General features: G+C 48.2%; 1 protein-coding gene across 2 annotated transcripts in view; it reads left to right on the forward strand.

Moving 5' to 3' along the window:
- GATD1 (glutamine amidotransferase class 1 domain containing 1) overlaps positions 1-18,428 on the forward strand; it is a 160,564-nt gene that overhangs the window by 123,660 nt on the left and 18,476 nt on the right. Inside the window, exon 7 of one of the 2 annotated variants that reach the window (XM_069624035.1) lies at positions 15,974-16,085. In XM_069624035.1, the coding sequence (XP_069480136.1) occupies positions 15,974-16,085 (112 nt within the window). Of the gene's footprint in view, positions 1-15,973; positions 16,090-18,428 lie in introns of those variants that run through there. The other variant, XM_069624036.1, reaches the window with a different exon arrangement.

Here is an 18,428-nt window from a genome sequence, read left to right on the forward strand (position 1 = left end):
ATAAAACCGAGGAACTCCACTTCGGTGACATGAAAAGAGCATTTTTCGAGTTTAACATACAGTTTATGTTGGCGGAGTTTAGTAAGGATGGATCGGACATGCCTGACATGGCCTTCTTTTGTAGCAGAATACACTAAGATGTCATCAATGTAAACCAGGGCGCAAACGTCGATGAACTCCCGCAAAACATAATTCATAAAGTACTGGAATGCAGCGGGAGTGATGCAAAGTCCAAAAGGCATTATCTGGTATTCATACAAGCCGCATTTGGTACGAAAGGCGGTTTTCCATTCATCTCCTTTCTTCACTCGAACAAGATGGTACGCCCCCCTAAGGTCCAGTTTGGTATAGATTTGGGCGTCTTTGACTTGATCCAATAATTCGGGAATAAGGGGCAGTGGAAAACGTTTTTTTACTGTTCACTGGTTTAAAGCGCGATAGTCGATGCCTGTAAAGTGCATCCTATATACAGATACATTTGAATCAATACGTTGTCTTATGTGCATATACTGTAAAGTGCATCCTATGTGTAGATAAATTTGAATCGATGCAACTAAGGATCACATGGAGATGCACCATCACTTCACTCAAAGGCAGAGGAGTTCACTGGTGCAAGCCCCCTTGTGGTAATCCAGGCCTGCTATGACTCTGTAGGTTTGGTGCTTTAGTCTTTATATGCAGTTCTTCTGTGCCAGTGATTTAGACGGGCGGATAAATCCATTTGCCAGGTACTGATCAAGATAAGATTTCAAATGGAGGTTTTCTGGTTCAGTAAGTGCATAGATTCTGCCACAAGGAATTTGCGCACGAGGTATGAGGTTGATCTGACAATCGTAGGGCCTGTGCGGTGGTGGAGTATGGGCTTGTACTTTCTGGAACATGTCTCGAAAATCTTGGTATTCATTTGGTAGAGTACTAGTCACACCTAGTACAATCGCCGCCATACTGGGAGTAGCAGATGTACATGCGTCTGTTTTCCCCTTTTCTTGGTAATAACGGGGGCGAGCACAATCATCGGAAAAGGCCAACTTCTTGGCACGCCATCTATTAGAGGCTTGTGAGCTACCAACCATGGCACCCCTAAGATTAGTAGAAACTGAGGAGCTTTGATGAGATCGAATGCAATAGATTCTCGGTGTCCATCCTGGCACAGTAGGGTTAGTGTTGCTGTACATTGGATTACTGGTCCGGAAGCTATTTCTGTCCCATCAACAGTAGTAACTTTTTCAGTAGTCGAATTAGAGCATGAGGGAAGCCCCATCTCTGCTGCCAGATCTTGGTCTACATAATTCCCAACTGCTCCGCTGTCTATGTATGCTTCGACAGCATGCATCCGAGACGGTTGTTGGTGATTGATCAAAATTACTGGTAATGCAAAGTGTGAGGTCTGTGGCTCATCCTTCTCGCTCAACAAGCGGACCTCTACGTTTGCCGGGCTTGGTAGTTTTCCGACTCCTTGTTATTATCTTCCTTCTCTGTTGCTCCAACAGTTCTCTTTGGTGGTTTCACTGGACATTCTTTGAGGAAGTGGCCTGATTTTCTGCAATATAAGCATAATTGCTGTTGCCTTCTCTTGTCTCTTTCAGTTTTAGTTAAAGGGGGCCATACACCTCCGATTTGCATGGGTTCTACCTTGTTTTCCAATGTAAGTGGACCTTTATCCTTTGACCGGACATACACAGCTCAAGTGTCTAACCTTATCCGGTCCGCTTTTCGGTCTTGTAATCTGTGATCTAATTGCCCCACAAGGTTGATGAATTCTGCACAGTCTTTAGGTGGGTTAACCACTTGAGCAAGGACATCTTTTAGTTCCCCCTTGTAGACCCCGATGAAATAGTGTGGTCCTTTTTTCTCAGGCCACCCAGCTTCAACGACTAGTCTGTTAAATGTTGCTATATATGTAAGCAAGTCTTGACTTCCTTGACGGAGTGACAAAAGTTTGTCTAATGCTTGGCCTTGGGTATGACGAGCAAAGAGTTTTTCCATTTCCATCTGGAAATGCCCAAAGTCATGTAACAACGGGTCATGACTTACCAATGGTACCGACCAATCCGCAGCACTGTCGCTCAGATATGACAAAACAAAAGCAACCCGCGCTTGGTCTTTCGGAAAAGCCCCAGGTCTGCAAAGGAAATGAAGACGACACTGGTTCATGAATGTTGCGTACTTCTTGGGGTCCCCTGTAAATCGTTCAGGTGGACCCAAAGGAACTGCCCCAGGAAGGGTTATTTGTACTGGATTGGTAGAAGTTGGTACAGGTGCTGGTGGAAATGTTACCAGGCAATGGGGTCTGTCCTGCCTGTGATTGGAGCAATTGTCTACTTATTTCGTCAGTACGATCCTTAGTAATAATCAAATCCCTCCTAAGAGCATTGGTTTCTTGCCTGGCTGAATGTACTTCAGCGCGTAACTGCCCCAACAACTGAGCTAACTGGTCAATCTCTGAAGTCTCCATGACGCCCAGGTGGATAATATTATTGAGACTTTGCGTTCTGTTACGCTCACCTGGTATCCACGTGGACGCCACTCAGCCCGGTTGGATGATTTGCACTCTCAAACCCTCTCCCGGTCCCTTGGTAAGGCCTCTGGTTAAAGATGGGTCTTAATATTGTAAAAGGTGGATTCTCCGTCTTGCTCCTCGTGGCAGGGGCGCGTAGATGTGGGGGGCGAGCAGCGACCAAGTTACTTCATTGGTGCAAGCCCCCCTGCGGGAATCCAGGCCTGCTGCGACTCTGTGGGTTTGCTGCTTTACCGTCTTTATATGCAGTTCTTATGTTCCTCTTAGTTCGAATAATAATGTCTTGCTTCTTTCCTTTTAGGTATGGAAAGATATTTTGGTGTTGTCATGCAGTTTGAAGATGAGCATGGGCCGGTAGGCGAAAGCGCGGTGTGCGCGATGCTGTCCGGTGAGTAATGCGCGATGCGAAGCGCTGTTTTGCCTTTTAAATTGCTAACCTGCGTCTTTTCTATCCTTGCAGGTCGCAATGTTCCACGCCAAGCGCCGTAATGTTCCAGCGATGATACTGACCAGGAGATGACTACCCAGGTAAGAATTGTGTGGCTTTCTTCGATCGGGAGGAAACGTGAGTAAACGCTTACTAATGCTGTCTTTCTTTCTCCTCTTTCCAGGTTATGGTATTTCAGGATGCATTCGGTGCCGGATGTGTGAGTGGAACTGAAGTCGGCGATGGATTGAAGACAGGAACTGTTCCAGGTAAGTTTCGCAGTGTTCTTTCTCTCTCTGCAGGTCCTTAGTTTCAGGTAAGCTGGTATCAAAGAACTGGACACAGTGAGCGTTACGCTGCCCACAGCAGAATAACGCGAAGCATGTTCTGCTGTTTGGGTGTGGTTTAAATAATCTCAGGTAAAATAGTCCCAGGCCTGCCACACCCAAAGTAGTCCAGGTAAAGTAGTCCCAGGCCTGCCACCCCCAAAAGACTAGACCGCACAGCTCAGTTCCTTGTAACTGAGCTATATATGTACCTCCATGTTAGCTGAACCCCCTCCCCCCCAAAGTTAAATAGTCCCAAGTAAATAGTCCCATTCTAATGTTGGTCTTCATGATGGTTATGAGCCTGACTCCAAGAGAGTCTTGGATGAGGTTTTAAGGCCTTTGACCTGGCCCTAACTAGAACGGCTGAGTTGCCAGTGAGGGCCAGGGGTAAGGGTCATGACACTCACAAGTCTAATCAGCTTGTGGCCCTACATTTGATTCCTTTTATTCTCAAAGACTCCTAAGAACTTGTGCAAAGACTTATACTTACCTGAAGTGTCGCATCCTATACAAAAACCTTCCAAGTGCTATCTGAAAGTATTAGCCCTGCTTATGGCTATTTGTAATTTCTTGTGTTCTAATAACTTTTGCCTTTTACCTACTTTTTAAGAGCGTTCTGAATGCCAGCAGTAAGGTATTGATGTCCTCAGCACCCTTGTTACTGAAGTCACCTGTGGGTGTAGGTTGCGTCTGTGGGCCATCCCAAAAGGGCCTTGTCTGTTTCAGAAACTCAGAGTGTACAGTATTGAAGTATATTTGTGTTACTATTCTATTGCTCCCTTCTGAAGAAGGCTTTATAACTGTCTGATAAATACATTATTAATTGTTTATGCAAGAAACCTTTAGTGTAAGAGTTTATTTGAATACCTGTAACTGTGAATCTTTGTAACTCCACTACAGCTCACATTTCTCCTCCTTGAGATGAGCCTGGCTGCTCAATACGCTACCAAAACTGTGTAGTACAAGTATATACCAAAGGTTGGGTTGCCTATACCTGCAGTCCTAGTTGTTTGTAGTGCTCCTAGAGGGTACTGCATACAAATTTTGCCTAACCAGCCACCTGGAGCCCGAAGTATAGTGAAACAAACTTGCTTCAGCTTATCATGTTGTTTGGCTTTAATGGTAGGGCTAGCACAAGACAGATTAGATTTGGACGGGGGACAGATATTTTTTGTGAGATTTTTTGTGAGACAAGCACTTTGTTATTTCTAAGATAGGGATCCTCTTCGTAGACATAGCACTATGTCAGAGTTTTCTATTTTCTTTAATAAGCACCCTTGAAACATGTCTACTTGTACGTCTCCTACGTCTACCACAATAGGAACTATCGTTTTCAAACTGATCAAAACCATTCTCCAGCCCTCACCGTTGACACTGATGTCACTAAACTTCCCTTGGCACGCCATTTGCTTCGTAGCATGGCATGAACTGATAACTCTGTGTGCTGGAAGGTGGTCAAAAGGTAGGTTTCCTGAATCATACAAATGTCACAGATGGAAAGATACTTTAGCCATTCTTCATCTTCTATATTAATGCCTATTCCAACTATCTCATGTATTTGCATGCTATAAACCCTCTCCTCACACTGTACATCACCACTGAATATTCTGGATCCTACCAGAGCTGTCCCAGTATTCAAGCTATTTTCAAGACTCCCATCTCATATCTCTCTAGGTTCCAGTCCACTGCAATTGCTGAATCTTGAGGGACCCTGAGGTCTCTTGAGAGGTGGGAGAACTGGTATTAGCCAAGTTGACCAAAAATATTTTTTTGAATTAGAGATATGATCAAAGATTTTATCGAATACTATCATTGCGATCAAATCTCCCATTCGAATGGCATTATAGTGAACCGGGGAAGCGGGGTGTCCCCCGCACCCTTGTTCATTATAATAGCAGGGGTTGCTGGGGGGTCCCCCGCACCCGACCGCTTAATGATTTAAAAATAAAACCGGTCTCTGCGTCGGATCTGACGCCGCAGGAGGAGCGGTGGAGAGAAAAAAGGTAAGATGGGGAAGGGGCTGGGAGGTTGGGAGTAGGTCATGATTTGGGTTGTTTTGCCACAGTGAAAACAGATTTGCAGTGAAGTTGGCTATGGTCAATCCCGCTGTGAATATATACACTTCGGTCAAACAACCCTAATCCTGGGGAACTCGCTACCATCTTCTCCTCTCCTAGGTATCTGATGATGTATTATGGGCCTTCTGGGGTACACTGTTTGAAAAAAGGATGTACACTCTACAATTAAATCCTGAAGCCCATGGCCCTCACACCCAATATAAATGGCAGCACAGTCACCTGAGTATCCGTTCACTTAATCTCTCAGTCAATGTTGATTAGATTGCATCTTGCAAGCTACCATCATCCACCGTTTACCCTTGCACCAGTGGCCCCCACCCCCCTGTTTCCCCAGATGGGAATTGTCTCCTGAGGCATGGGGACCAGGGCAGCATTCGTTAATTCAGTCTTCTAAGGGCTTGGGTGGGACAACAGAACCCTCCTCAGATAAACATGTTGGCTAGTGTGGTTCTATTGTCTCTTCCCACACTGACTGTGGTTGTAAGTGGGTCTGATGGGCTCCCAGCAGCGCCTCCACCTTGTCCTTCATCTGGGGACTTGCTTCTTCCCTTGGGCTACTCAACCACCCCTCCAGCTGCAGGGACCCCCTTTTAGTTGGGCTAACATTGCGGTTAACCTTCTTCAATGCTCCGGCCAGGTCTTTAGTTACATCCCTAAGTCAATGAATGTCATTCAGGGGGTTTGGAAATTGACTCTGCTGGTTTCCACGGATAGATGGGGGCATTTTATCTAGGGGTAGCTGCTTCACAGGGGTTGTAAGATCTTCTCAACAATGACCTTGCTTCAAAGGTCCTAATTCAGGAGAAGTAGAGATGGCTATCGTAGCTTCGAGGATATCCTTTATTCTATCCATTACTTCAGACTTTGGGGTGGCTTTTGGCCTGGTGTAGAAATAAACAAAGTTGTGCTGGCAAAACTCTCTATCATCCTATCTCTCTGCTCTCTGTTCCCCGCAAATGTGCAGGTGAGGTTGTAAAAAAATGGCATTGAGTCTGGATCATTGTTTATGACCACATCAGGCCTGTCTCATTCATTTGCCGCTCTGAGCCCAGCACCACCTCCAATTAATCTGCTATTATCGCATCTAGAGAGTTTGAAAAATACATGTTTATTTTCGGTTGATGTTTTGTAAGGTGCTCTGCCTCTGTAGGCACCTTCCGCAAAGCCCTCCAAGGGTCATTGGTGGTAGAAATCACTTTTGCACATTTACTGTTTTGGGGGAGTTTGGTTATCTCACAGTCTTGGTGCCCACACTGCTTTTACTCTCCTCTTTTGTACAGTAGGGATGACTTTTGGCTTAGTTTGCTTTCCGTTCCTCTTAGGTTGGGGGTAGCGGTGGAGATCAGAGTCTACATCTAGTCCCCTTCAGAGTACTGATCACTTCTGTGAAAGCACAGAGATCAAAAGTACTATATACCCCTGTAGGGTATTTGAGCAGCCTCCATGCAGAAGCCAGTGAGGGTCATCAAACCGCAAGACACCCATCTCTCCCCCTGCAGGCATTTTCAATCCTACCTCACCCATACAACCTCTTGATAAAGTGTCAAACTGGCACAACACAATATCAAAAGGGGTGAATCCGGCTCAGAGGATGAACTCCATCAGGTTTATTCCAACCCTTGCATTGCCAGAAACATACCCCTAGTTGCTCCTGGAGGCATTCTGTGAGACTGGCATGAGGATCACAGGGACAGATGTTGCTCTGCTCGGATCTGTGTGATTTGTCTGCAGGTAATTTACCTGCGACGGAAATGTTCGCCTTGGTTATTTACGCAATAGAAAATGTTTGTACATTTTCCATGCAAACATTTCCATTAAAAATCAAGCCATACTAATATACGCCCAGACCCCCACCCCACTTGCCTGTCATTGCAACATGCTGTATCCCTGCACCAGCGGTTCCCTTTCACTTCGGTGATCAGGAACCGGCGCTGCAGGGTTCTTTTTTTTTTTTTTTTCGGGCAGCTGCAGGGGTTTCCCCTGTAACCCCTGCTCACTATGCTATAGTGAGCGGGGTGTTGCGGGGGACACCCCCACAGCCTTTTTTTTTCTTTTTTTTTTTTAGACCAACCTCACCAAAAGACCTGAACACACACCACGAAAAGTTCTAACCTTTGGTAGTTAGAACTTTTCGTGGTGTGTGTTTTAGGTCTTTTGGTGAGGTCAGTCATTTTGGGTTAGGTAATTTCGTTCAATTCCCTCTGCTCCACACCCCAGCACTCCTACAACTTCTGGGTCCAGTCAAACAACCAACCATACTTATCTCTCATCTCCCATCTCTCTTCTCTGAGCATAGGAAACCTCAGCACACCATGGGCCATGGTACCTGGTGAAGGGCTCAAGAAGTGGTTTTGGTGGGGCACACCTCACCGAAAGCAGACTTGTATGTGGCATCATTGTGCCAGCCCTGCCTGCTTCCATCCTCCTGCAGAATAGCTCCTGTGGCTGAAAAGCATTGTCTGGCTCGGGATTAATCTTCTTGTTTACACCGTACCCTGGAAAGCTCTTTTGTTCATGCTTATTTTACAGGATCCAAACTCTCAGCATTAATAAGACACTCCATTTGATGTGGAATACAGCAAAAGAGGCAGGAAAACCTGTGCCACCTGACATGCAGGATGACCTTCCCGAAATGCATGTTGGGTGGGAAGAAGCTGACGAAATAGCTGATCCAGACTGGGCAAAACACTGCTGACTATGTAGCATGCGCCACAGGCATTCAAGCAGTCATGCAGCGCTACTCGTGGAAGAGGACATCTGCTTTCTGCCGGGACATCTAGTCCATCAAGCAGAAAGCAATCCAATTCTGTATTCTCAGCCACTACTCCTGCAAACCTGATTTCTTCTTTTCCCATCTCTCTCCTGTGGAAGACAGGCTCAACTGCTTCATGAGAAGGATCAAAGTATCCAACACACTTTTCAGCAGTTCTCAAAGCATTAGAGATCCGCAGCCAAGATCTTCCTCAGGCTTCGTGGTTATAAGGTCAGAATGGGGATGCGCTTTCTTCAGTGGTGACTAAGGACTCTGGCCACAATATTGGAGCCACGTGGGGACCCCTTTCTGGGGGAACCTCAAGTTTGCACCGACCTACAGTAGTGGTGTGCTGCAAATCTTCTTCTGAGGGCACCATTGAGCCCTCTCTCAGCTCACCGTTCAATGTGTCACTACAAGGTTGCAGTGCTCACATTCCAGACCTTTTGGTGCGTGGTCTAGGGGAGGTCTAACACATCAAGCATCACAATGTGTTCTATGTTTTTCATCTGATTGAATTACTTCTTGGTCATTCACTTTGATGAAATTACTTTGTGGGTTTTATTTCTTAATGTTTTATTTTATTGGGGGGCATTCCTCCCTACCCACCTCCCTCTGCCGTATATCCTTTCTCCCCAAACATACTTACATGTTTTATTGCACCACAAAGTAATTGCATCGCAATGAATTACCACAAGCTAATTCAGTTAGCTGAAACAACGGTGTACCCTCACATTGGATTTTCCTTTGCATATAAACTTGCTAGGAGCTTGCTAAGAAAGAAATGCCTGTTAAACTTGGAGCTTGTTCTACTGGGGCTACCTGTGGCGACTACAGACCTTTGCAAAACATCATTGCCTTGACTATCTGGCAGGCAAAGATGAGCAAGTTGGGGACTCAAACCCCCAAATATTCCCTCACTGCACGACCATGCAAGTCTTTACAAGGATGGGGAATCTGTGAGGAAGGTAAGGAACAAGTTACTTACCTGTAACTGTTGTTCTCCAGCATGGGTGCAGTCCACCTAGAACTTCAGCGCTCTAACTACATCCAGCGAGTGCAAAGTCCTCTCAGCTGGCGACGAAGGCGACAGGAAGAAAACGGGTAACACCAAGGGCTCGTTGAGATGAAAGTCCGACGGCACCTTGGGCATGAAGGAGGGGTGCGTCCTCCGCACTACCCTCGTCTCGTGGACTGTCGGGTATGGAGGTTTACAGGAGAGGGCCTGGATCTCTCCCACTCATCGTGCGGGGGTGATGGCTACAAGAAACGCTGTCTTCCACGATGGGAACTTCAGAGGTGCCGAATGCAAGGGCTCAAATGGGGTCCCATGAGCCTGGTCAGCACCATGTTGAGCTCCCACACGGGGCCAGAGCCTTCACCGGCGGGAACGAGCGGAACAGTCCTCTCATGAACTCCTTCACCAGGTGGTGAGACCACAGCGATGACCGCCCCAGAGTTCTGGTGTAGCAGGAGATAGCCGCCACATGGATCTTGATGGAGGCATGTGCCAGCCCCGCCTTAGCCAGCGACAACAAGTACGGCAGCACCTGAGGGGACGTAATCCGTAGAGGGTTGATCTTCTGTGCACGGCACCAGACAGAAAACCTCTTCCATTTGTGCCCATAGAACTAAGAGTCGAGGAATCCCTGGCCTTTGCAAGTACCTCCTTGCAGTCCGCCAGGATATCATAGCCTCCAAACTCTAGTGCTGCAGGAGCCAGGCCTGCAGGTTCAGCGATCCTGGGTCGTGGTGTAGGATGGCACCTCTTTCGGCAGTTTGACTCGGGGAGGGGGGGGGACGCTGACCAGTCCAGAAGGTCCAGGAACCATATCTGCCTCGGCCACGCCGGTGCGACAAGGATCATCCTGCACCGGGACCGTCTGAGTTGACTGAGTCGCAGAAGCAACGGTGGGAACGCATACAGGAACAGGCCGTCCCAGGGGAAGAAGAAAGCATCGCCCATGCTCTCCGGCTGGGGAAACCTGTTGGCGAACCTCCGGCACTTGGTGTTCGCTGCCGTCGCGAACAGGTCGATCTGGGGACTGCCCCATCATCGGAATAAGAGATCCACTTGATCCTGCCGAAACTCCCACTCGTGGCAAGAGCGCAGCTCCCTGCTGAGTCAGTCGGTGACACTGTTTTTCACACCTGCCAGATGAAAAGGTACCAATAACATCCCCTAGGTGACGGCCCAGTGCCACAGATCCTGCGCTTCCTTGGATAGGGCTGGGGATCTGGTGCCCCCCTGCTTCCGGATGACAGAAATCGTTGTCAGTGTTGTCGGTGAAGATCCGTACCACTTTGCCCTTGAGGGACGGAAGGAAAGGCCTGTGGGCCCAGAACATGGCTCAGAGCTCCAGGACATTGATATTTAGTGACCTCTCCTCCGGGAGCCAAAGGCCTCTTAAGTGGAGATCTCGGGTATGCGCTCCCCATCCCTCCAGGGAGGCGTCTGTCACTGTTTCTTGATGTTCCAGGGTCTGGAAGTCCATGCCGGCAGCTAGATGTGCGTGCTTGCCCCACCACCGGATCACTTGGCGGAAAATCTCATTGAGGGAGATCTTGTCTTCGAAGCTGCCCGCCGCTTGCATCCAACGGGCGTCGAGGAACTCCTTTAGTGGCCGCATCCGCAACCTGCACAGACGTACGAGGTAGATGCACAATGACATTATGCCGAGCAGGGACTTGATGGACCCCACCCTTGTCACTTCCATGGTCAACAGCTGTTGTACCTTTCCGAGGATGGCTTTCGTCCTCTCCTCCGACGGTGAAGCCAACCGTGCCACTGTGTCGGGTCTGGCTCCCAGGAACAGGGCGTCCTGCGACGGTACCAAGCAGACGGGTGGTCTTCGCTGTGTGAACGACGGCGAGTTCTCTTGACTTTGCTCGGATGAGCCAATCATCCAGATAGGGGTATACGTGGATCCCCTGAAGGCGAAGCCGCGCCGCCACCGGTGCCAGGCTCTTGGTGAAGAACCTTGGCGCTGACTTCAATCCGAAGGGCAGGGCCATGAACTGGTAGTGCCGCCCTTGGACCACGAACCGTAGGAACCTTCGGTGTCCTTTGCGTATCGAGACGTGGAAGTAAGCATCCTCCAAGTCCAGCGACGACAGGAAGTCGCCTTCCTCCAATTGTCCCAGCATGTGCTGAAGGGTGACTATCCAGAACTTCTGGGACTTAATGTATCTGTTGAGGCGGCGAAGGTCTAGGATGGGCCCCCAGCTGCCGTTCTTCTTTCAGACGAGGAAGTATGCGAGTATACTCCGGAGCCCCAGAGCCGCTTTGGGACGATTTCTATCGTGCCCTTTTTTAGCATTGCTCGTACCGCCAGAAGCAGCTGTGGCACGTGGTTTTCTTTCCTGGCCACAGGTGGAAAACGGGGACACTTTCTTTGGAACTCCAGGGCATCAAGCACCCAATGGTCAGTAGAAATGGACTCCCAAACGCTAACTAATTTCTCCAGCCGGCCTCCCACCGGGTGCTCGGGTGGGGGCCCGATGTCAAGGTCGGTTCAGTCTTGTTTCGCCAAGGCCTTGCCACCTTGGCCTCCTTGGCGACGACGACTGTGTCCTCCTGTCTTGTTGCGGCCTCCATAGGCTTCCTGCGACGAGGAGCGGGCTGACTGGCGGCAACGAGGAACTGCCGCCGAATCCTTTGGAGGCTCCTTGAGACTTGCCTCCGGAAGTCCGAAAGGACGGCCGTCGCTGATGGAGAGAACCCAGGGCCCGGGCCGTCTCGCTGTCCGCCTTGATGGCCTGCAGTGACTCGTCCACTGCCTTGCCAAACAGGTTGTTCCTGTCGAAGGGCATGTCCAGTACCCTGGTCTGCACGTCCTGACGGAAATCAGTGGCCTTGAGCCAACAGTGCCGGTGAAGGCAAACGCTGTTGCCCATCTGGCGAAAGCTGGTGTCGGCGATGTGCGTGGCCACTGTGATGGCGTGGTACGCTACCTCACCTTCTTGCAGGATTTCAAGGGCTTCTGCACTCTTGTCATCTGGGAGGAAGTCCAGGATGGAAGCGATCGTGAACCACAGCTCCCTGTCGTAACGCGCCACGATCGCGAGGGCGTTGGCCGCCTTGATGGTCGTCGAGATGACCCGTTGTCCCATGGCATCCAGCTTCTTCCCCTCGGCGTCCGGCGGGGAAGTGGAAGTTGATGCTGTCGCCCCTGCCGATTTCTTCTTGGCCGCAACGCAAACCACCGAATCCGGGGACGGCTGTGCCCTGAGGCACATAGGAGCGCAGTCCGGGACACAGTACTTCTTCTCGTACCGGTCCCACTTCGCAGGGTCCGTGGACGGGTTCTTCAGAAGGGACAGTCCTTTGTCCCAGATGTTGTCCAGTAAGGGGACTGAGAGGACGATATTCCTCTTGGCCTCCCGTCATTGGTAGAGGAACCCTTCCTCCTTCTGCTCTTCGGGGCATAGCTGGAAAAGCTCTGATGCCCTGGCGATCATGGCGTGAAAGGAGCCAATTTCATTGGGTGGGGAGGCCCGGGCAGGGGGTGATGGGAGATCCGTACCGTCATCGTCCGTCCCCCGTCGTCGCCGTCCCTCAGAGGAGGGGATGGAGTGAAGGCTGGAAGGGAGGTGGAGGATGGACTCGCCTCCGCTTGTTCGGTGGGCTCCCCGACGGTCCAGGCGCCGCTGGATCGTCCGCTGGAGGTAAGGGCAACCTTGTCCTTATCTCCGTACACAGGTCCTGCAAAGCCATCAAGATTGCTCCTGTATTGTCTTGTGGCATCGGTTGCGACGGGAGCGAAGGCTGGGGCGCGGGGTCCTCCGTTTCCTCCGTGGTTTCTCGTTGGCCCCACCGTTGCTCTCTACGTCCGCCTCGTCGGGATCCCTCCCGTAGGCCCTGGCTTCCTCGAACTTCTTGTCCAGTATCTTTTTGACGCCAGCCAGCTCATCGTTGGAGGTGGTATCTGTGTCCGTTAAGGCTACCATGCCCCCCCTTTCTCATCCCAGGGTTTTAAAGGGGTCTTCTCGATAGGCTGGAAAGATATTTCCCTCCTGGGTAGCAGGGAAACTCTAGGCCCAGAGGTCGTCTCCACTGGGGTAGCCTCCGCAGACTTCGCCTGGGCAGCCACAACTCCTTCAATCGATGCCTTCGCCGGGTGAATCTGGGCCTTCACGACCTTACGGGGTGGGGGCACCGCCTCGCCCCCCCCCTTGGCTGTCTCCGTCAGGATCGACCGGGGCTTCTCCTGAAGCTTACCCGGGTTCTCCGACTTCCTTTTCACCAACCCAGAGCGTTGGCTCGTGGATGATGGCGTCGGTGACATTGCGCCCTGCCTGGCAGCTGAGGAGCCCGAACCAACTGCGCTCCTGGTGCCTGCAGACTCGCGGTGCTTAACCTTTTGTTGGGCCCCTGTCGCCGGAGCGCCCTCAAAGGTCTTAGAAGACCGCTCGGACTTCTTCTTCTCACCTGCTGCTGGGCTCTTCCCTTCCAGCCAGTTAGTGAGCCGACTACAATGGTCCTTCATTGTCCGGACGGACATGTTCTTACAGAACGCACAGCCCTTCTCCACATGCGATTTGTCGTTATGAAGGCAGTAGAGGCACCGGGAGTGCTCCTCTTCCTTGAAGACATTCTGTATTCCACATACAGGGCAGATCCTAAACATCTTGTATCCAACAGGTGTCAAGTCGCCTTTGTCCTGGGCCATGACTGAGCGGGGTAGGCCTCAAAGATCTTCCGGAATCCTCCAAGAAGTGAAAATTCGCCCTTGATGGGTGTAGAAAATTCCGAAACGGGTCCTCGTTAATCGGAAGAAGAATCGGTGGAGCTTAAGGCTGGGGGCAGTATGACTCAGAGATCAGTGATTGGGTATTAGTAGAAAGTTCAGAAACGAAACTGAAACTGATTTTTTTTCTTTACCGAGGATCCCCAGCCTGACGACAGGGAATATTCATGAGCATGTGAATCCATGCCAGACCCCATGCTGGAGAATGATCTTTCTGAGGTCTATTGTATTCTTCCCATAGATTCCTCATCAACCCTTCAGCCGACACCTCAAACAGATTGCTTGTAATCTTATTGGTAAGTACACTGTTCCTTTGCTTTTGTTACCTGGGGAAATTGGGTCAGCACTAGGTAAAAGAGCGTGCACTGCTCAGTACATATGCCAGTGGTGGTGTTTCCAGTGCATAAAGGCACTATTGATGCTGGCCTCGGTGGGTAGTTCCACCAGCAGGCAGCCAAAAGTTTACAATCCAGTCTACACCTTTAGATCTGTACGAAGAGATAAGTAATCTGTGGGAGGAATACCATATCAGTCAGAATGTTAAGTAACGTGTTCTTTGTGCAGTGCCCTGTATGTCATTTATGCAGCAACCTATTGTTTTGACACCACTGTGAGAGATTTGTTCTAAGAGGGAGTGCCCATTGAAATGTGCACCTCATTTTAAAACATGTTCTACTGTGTTCAGTAGATTGGTAGAATGCAAATGCTGTAGTGGATTTTCATGTTGGCGCATCAGTAATCCACGTAAGGCAGGCTTACTTCTGTTGCATCCTAACAATATACACGATTGACCTGCTCCTACTCCATTTCAGGTTCAGGTGAAATAGCACTTTAATTCCTGCCCTAAATCACCTTGCTCTTCCCACCCACTCTTTGTTGTTGCTCCACCAAAACTTGTTGAGGACCCCCATTCAACGTTGTCCTTTTGTTCTCAGTCATTTTCTACATCAGTGTTCAATTTACTCCATGTTTGCTTTTCCACAGTGACACCTCTCTACTTTCTTATCATCCGTTTCCCATGCACCCTGGCGGTGGGCCTTGCTTGACAGCAGAATTTAAAGGTCTTTCCCTGTCTGCCACTGTTTGAGCCTTACTACATTGATGTAGTAGTCTGATTGCTTCTGTCTTTCGTTGTCGTCTGTGGTGTCCTGTGTGCTCGCCATGCTGGTCATGATGACTGAAGGTGGAATGTTGATAAATGCAGTGTGCATGTACAGCTCAGAGAATGTTGGGTGCTTTAAATTAATTTTACATGGGAATGTGAGTTGGGGAGGAGCTGTGTATGAATGAGGTAGTCAGCGAGGGTCTCCTATCTTCATTGTACTTATAAGGCTTATTTGAAGATTAACTAAAGCCTTTACGCTTACTTGGCTGGCCTCCTCTGTAATCCCTGAAGCAGCAACATATAAATGTAGCATCTTCCTTAAGCACTCTAGTCAAAAAACAGAATCAATGTTAACTGTGCTTCTTTTTATCACAGCCAAATATGCAGCATTATGACTTACTTCAGATTGTAGATTTTATCGCTTATATTATAGTATGGTGGCCCTATTTGAGAAAACAATAAACTTCTAACCGTAGTCCCATAGTGTAATCCTACAAGGAATTTATTTTCCAATTGGCTCTTCTCTAAGCTATTACTTTGTCCTAGAGCATTATTTCACTTTAATAGCAGTCCACTTCATGCATTATTGGTTAATCACTGTCCCTTTTGAGGAAGTACTAAATTGGATTGAATTGCCAAACCTTCAGCAAGCAAGTGATTCTTAAACAATGGGAATGGAACCAATTATGTATAACTTCTGTGCTGATTTTGTTCCGTGTGCTGAGGAGTAAAACAAAAGTAAAATAACATAAATTAAAAGTTGCAGTAAAACCACTCACTACCACAAACCTTATCACCATGCAAGACTAACAAATATATATGCACAACTTCTATTGACGTGTTGTGGGTAGAAAAGAAATGTTAATTTGCATTGTTTTGATCGGAGGTCAATACATGTGCAGATATTAAGCCATAAAAGGGGTAATTTTGGTGTTTGATGGAAAGAAGAAAGTTGTAAATAGGTATAAAGACTGCATGTGATATTTTAATTGTAGTGCCTGTTTTTTTGTTTAGCCAGCGAGCCAGATGCTGTACATGTGGTATTAGACAGGCACCTTGTGACTGGGCAGAATGATAACTCTACAATGGCCGCCGTCCAGAACTTGATCCTGCTCTGCAACAACAGGTAAGATAGCTGCTTCAATTAGAAAGACAGTGCTTAACCTATAGCAAAAAGAATGGTAAAATGTAGAGCTTTAGAACAAGTTTTCGTGGGAGGGTTCTTTAATTGCCTGGCTCATATTATCTGTGGTCCATATATTTGTTTGCTTTTTTTTAGCCACTTGGTTCAATAGCAATTATCTGTTGCTCACTTTCATAGTTTGTGGAGAGCAAGTTCCCCATTAGAGAGACACCTTAGCACTATGAATATCTGACGGTACAAAATGTTGGCCTCTAAATTGGGATTTTCTTCGGTGATGTATGAAGTATTTTCAGTTTGCTAGTTTTATTTCGGGATTATGCACACATACGGGTCAACTTAAATAGAAAACTGTGATCCTCCCACAGAAAATAATGATAGAATGGTCTTTCTCCCCAAAAGAAATGTATTTTCTGCATGTGGGTAGTTAGGTCTTCGGGCCCCTAGAGCCAATGTCAATGTCTATGTAGTTCCTAGGAAGTTTCTTAAACCGCCCCTTCTCTGGTGCTGTGGGCTAACGGGTGCCCCAAATTATCTTGGTTCCTCTAGCTAGTTGCTGGCTTTCCAATAACCCACGTCTGACTCTTGCTCCAAGTCCTGGAAGAGAGCAGGATGAGCTAGAGAGGGGCCACTATGCAGGGTTAAGTGTACCATTGATTTCTTCCCCTTTGCCTCTCTGCTCTGCTTATAACCTTTGTGTTCCCATCTCGTTTTTTCTCCCACCGTCTGGTCCTGCTCAGGGTCACCCTGGCCCACTGGGAAATTCTCAATCTTACTACCTTTGTCCTGACTTTCCTCATGCTCCCTTTCCCTCTTTGATCTTCTTGCTTCTTTCCTACCAACTTTCTTTTTTTAGTGTGGCTGGTTCTGTGTCCCTAACGGGCCATCATTTCTGCACTTCCTCCTGGCCCCCTAGGTTCCACTGCCTCCTCTTTGCCCTGTTCTTCCACCACCACCTCTCTGTCCGATGTGGTGTTCTCCTCCTGGACATGTCCTGCTTCTGATCTCACCACCTCCACTTCTCTTGTCTACTTCTCCTTCAATATCCTTTCCGCCACCACTTTCTGCCACCTCTCACTTTTAGCTGCTACCCCCTCCACCACGGTCTCTTTTACTGTCTCCCCTTCCTTCTGTGCACTCTCTCTTCCTGACGTTTCCACCACGTCTCTCTACTGCTGCTACCTTTCCAGTCTGATCCGGCGCTGCAGTCTCCACTTCTTCCACCACTCTCAAGTTTCCATCCTGCTTCAAAACAAATGAGCCTCCTGCTTCTGCAACCTACACGTAGCAACTTGGGCTGATTGCATTTATACTGTGTTCCGTTCTTCGCCGGATGGGCTTTACTCTTAGAGTCTGCACCTGTGAGTGTTGATTGAGTGAGGGTTAGGATTGGTTAGATTTCCTGAGTGTACCTTGGGCTTCTTTGGGGTCAGGAGTTTTGACCAAGCCTGTATCTGGCCTGTTCAGCATGTTGGAATTTAGATTTTTTTACACTATCCCTCGCTCAAGCTACTTGTATGGAGACAAGGCTAATGGGTTTTCTAGCATCAGAATCACAGGCTGAAACCACACTGGATAAGCTTTCTATCTTCTCATTTTCACTGGTAGTATTGTGCGAGCAGATAGCAGGCTACTTTGTTTCCCAGCATGCATTTTTACATTTTTTATTTTATTATTGTTTTGGCCAGACTATATTAGTGTTATAATGCTACTTTAGGTCCGTTTTCCCATGCTCATTAAGTTGCGGGCTGGAAACATTTTTATAAGCGCGAACATCGGAGCAGGTCCCACGAGTCTCAAAACATAACTTCTTTGATGTGAAATCAGCAACAATAGCACTTTATACTATACCTTTAGTGATTACATAGGAAGTGTGTAAGAGCCCTCCCCGTCTTAGTCGTGTAATTAAGAGTAAATGAGACACACCCCTGACGGGAATGAGGCTAAGAGAACAGGTTGCGAGAGTTCAAAAAATATTTTATATAATTGGCATCCTAAGAACTCTGCTGCCCGAGAGCGCTCTGACAAATATCTCAATTACATCACATTATAAAGAGAAAAATCGTCATAGGTGATGCAATTAACATAGGGTACTAAGTCAGCACAGGATTGGACAGTCATTATAGCACTATATAGTTGTGGCGGCACTGTTTCATCCGGATTGGTTGCTCCTTTGGTGGGAGGGTGAACATCACGTGGTCCGACTGTCAGTGTCCAGGAAGGGTGAAGGTCAGGTCGCCGTGAAGTAGGGCGGCCACTAACTAAGCTAACATAATACATCTTTGTGAAGCATGCACTAAATAGTGATCATTGCAACTCTTTTGAACA

The sequence above is a fragment of the Ambystoma mexicanum genome, chromosome 11, assembly GCF_040938575.1.
Source record: "Ambystoma mexicanum isolate Mex_15411 chromosome 11, UKY_AmexF1_1, whole genome shotgun sequence".
NCBI lineage: Eukaryota > Metazoa > Chordata > Amphibia > Caudata > Ambystomatidae > Ambystoma > Ambystoma mexicanum.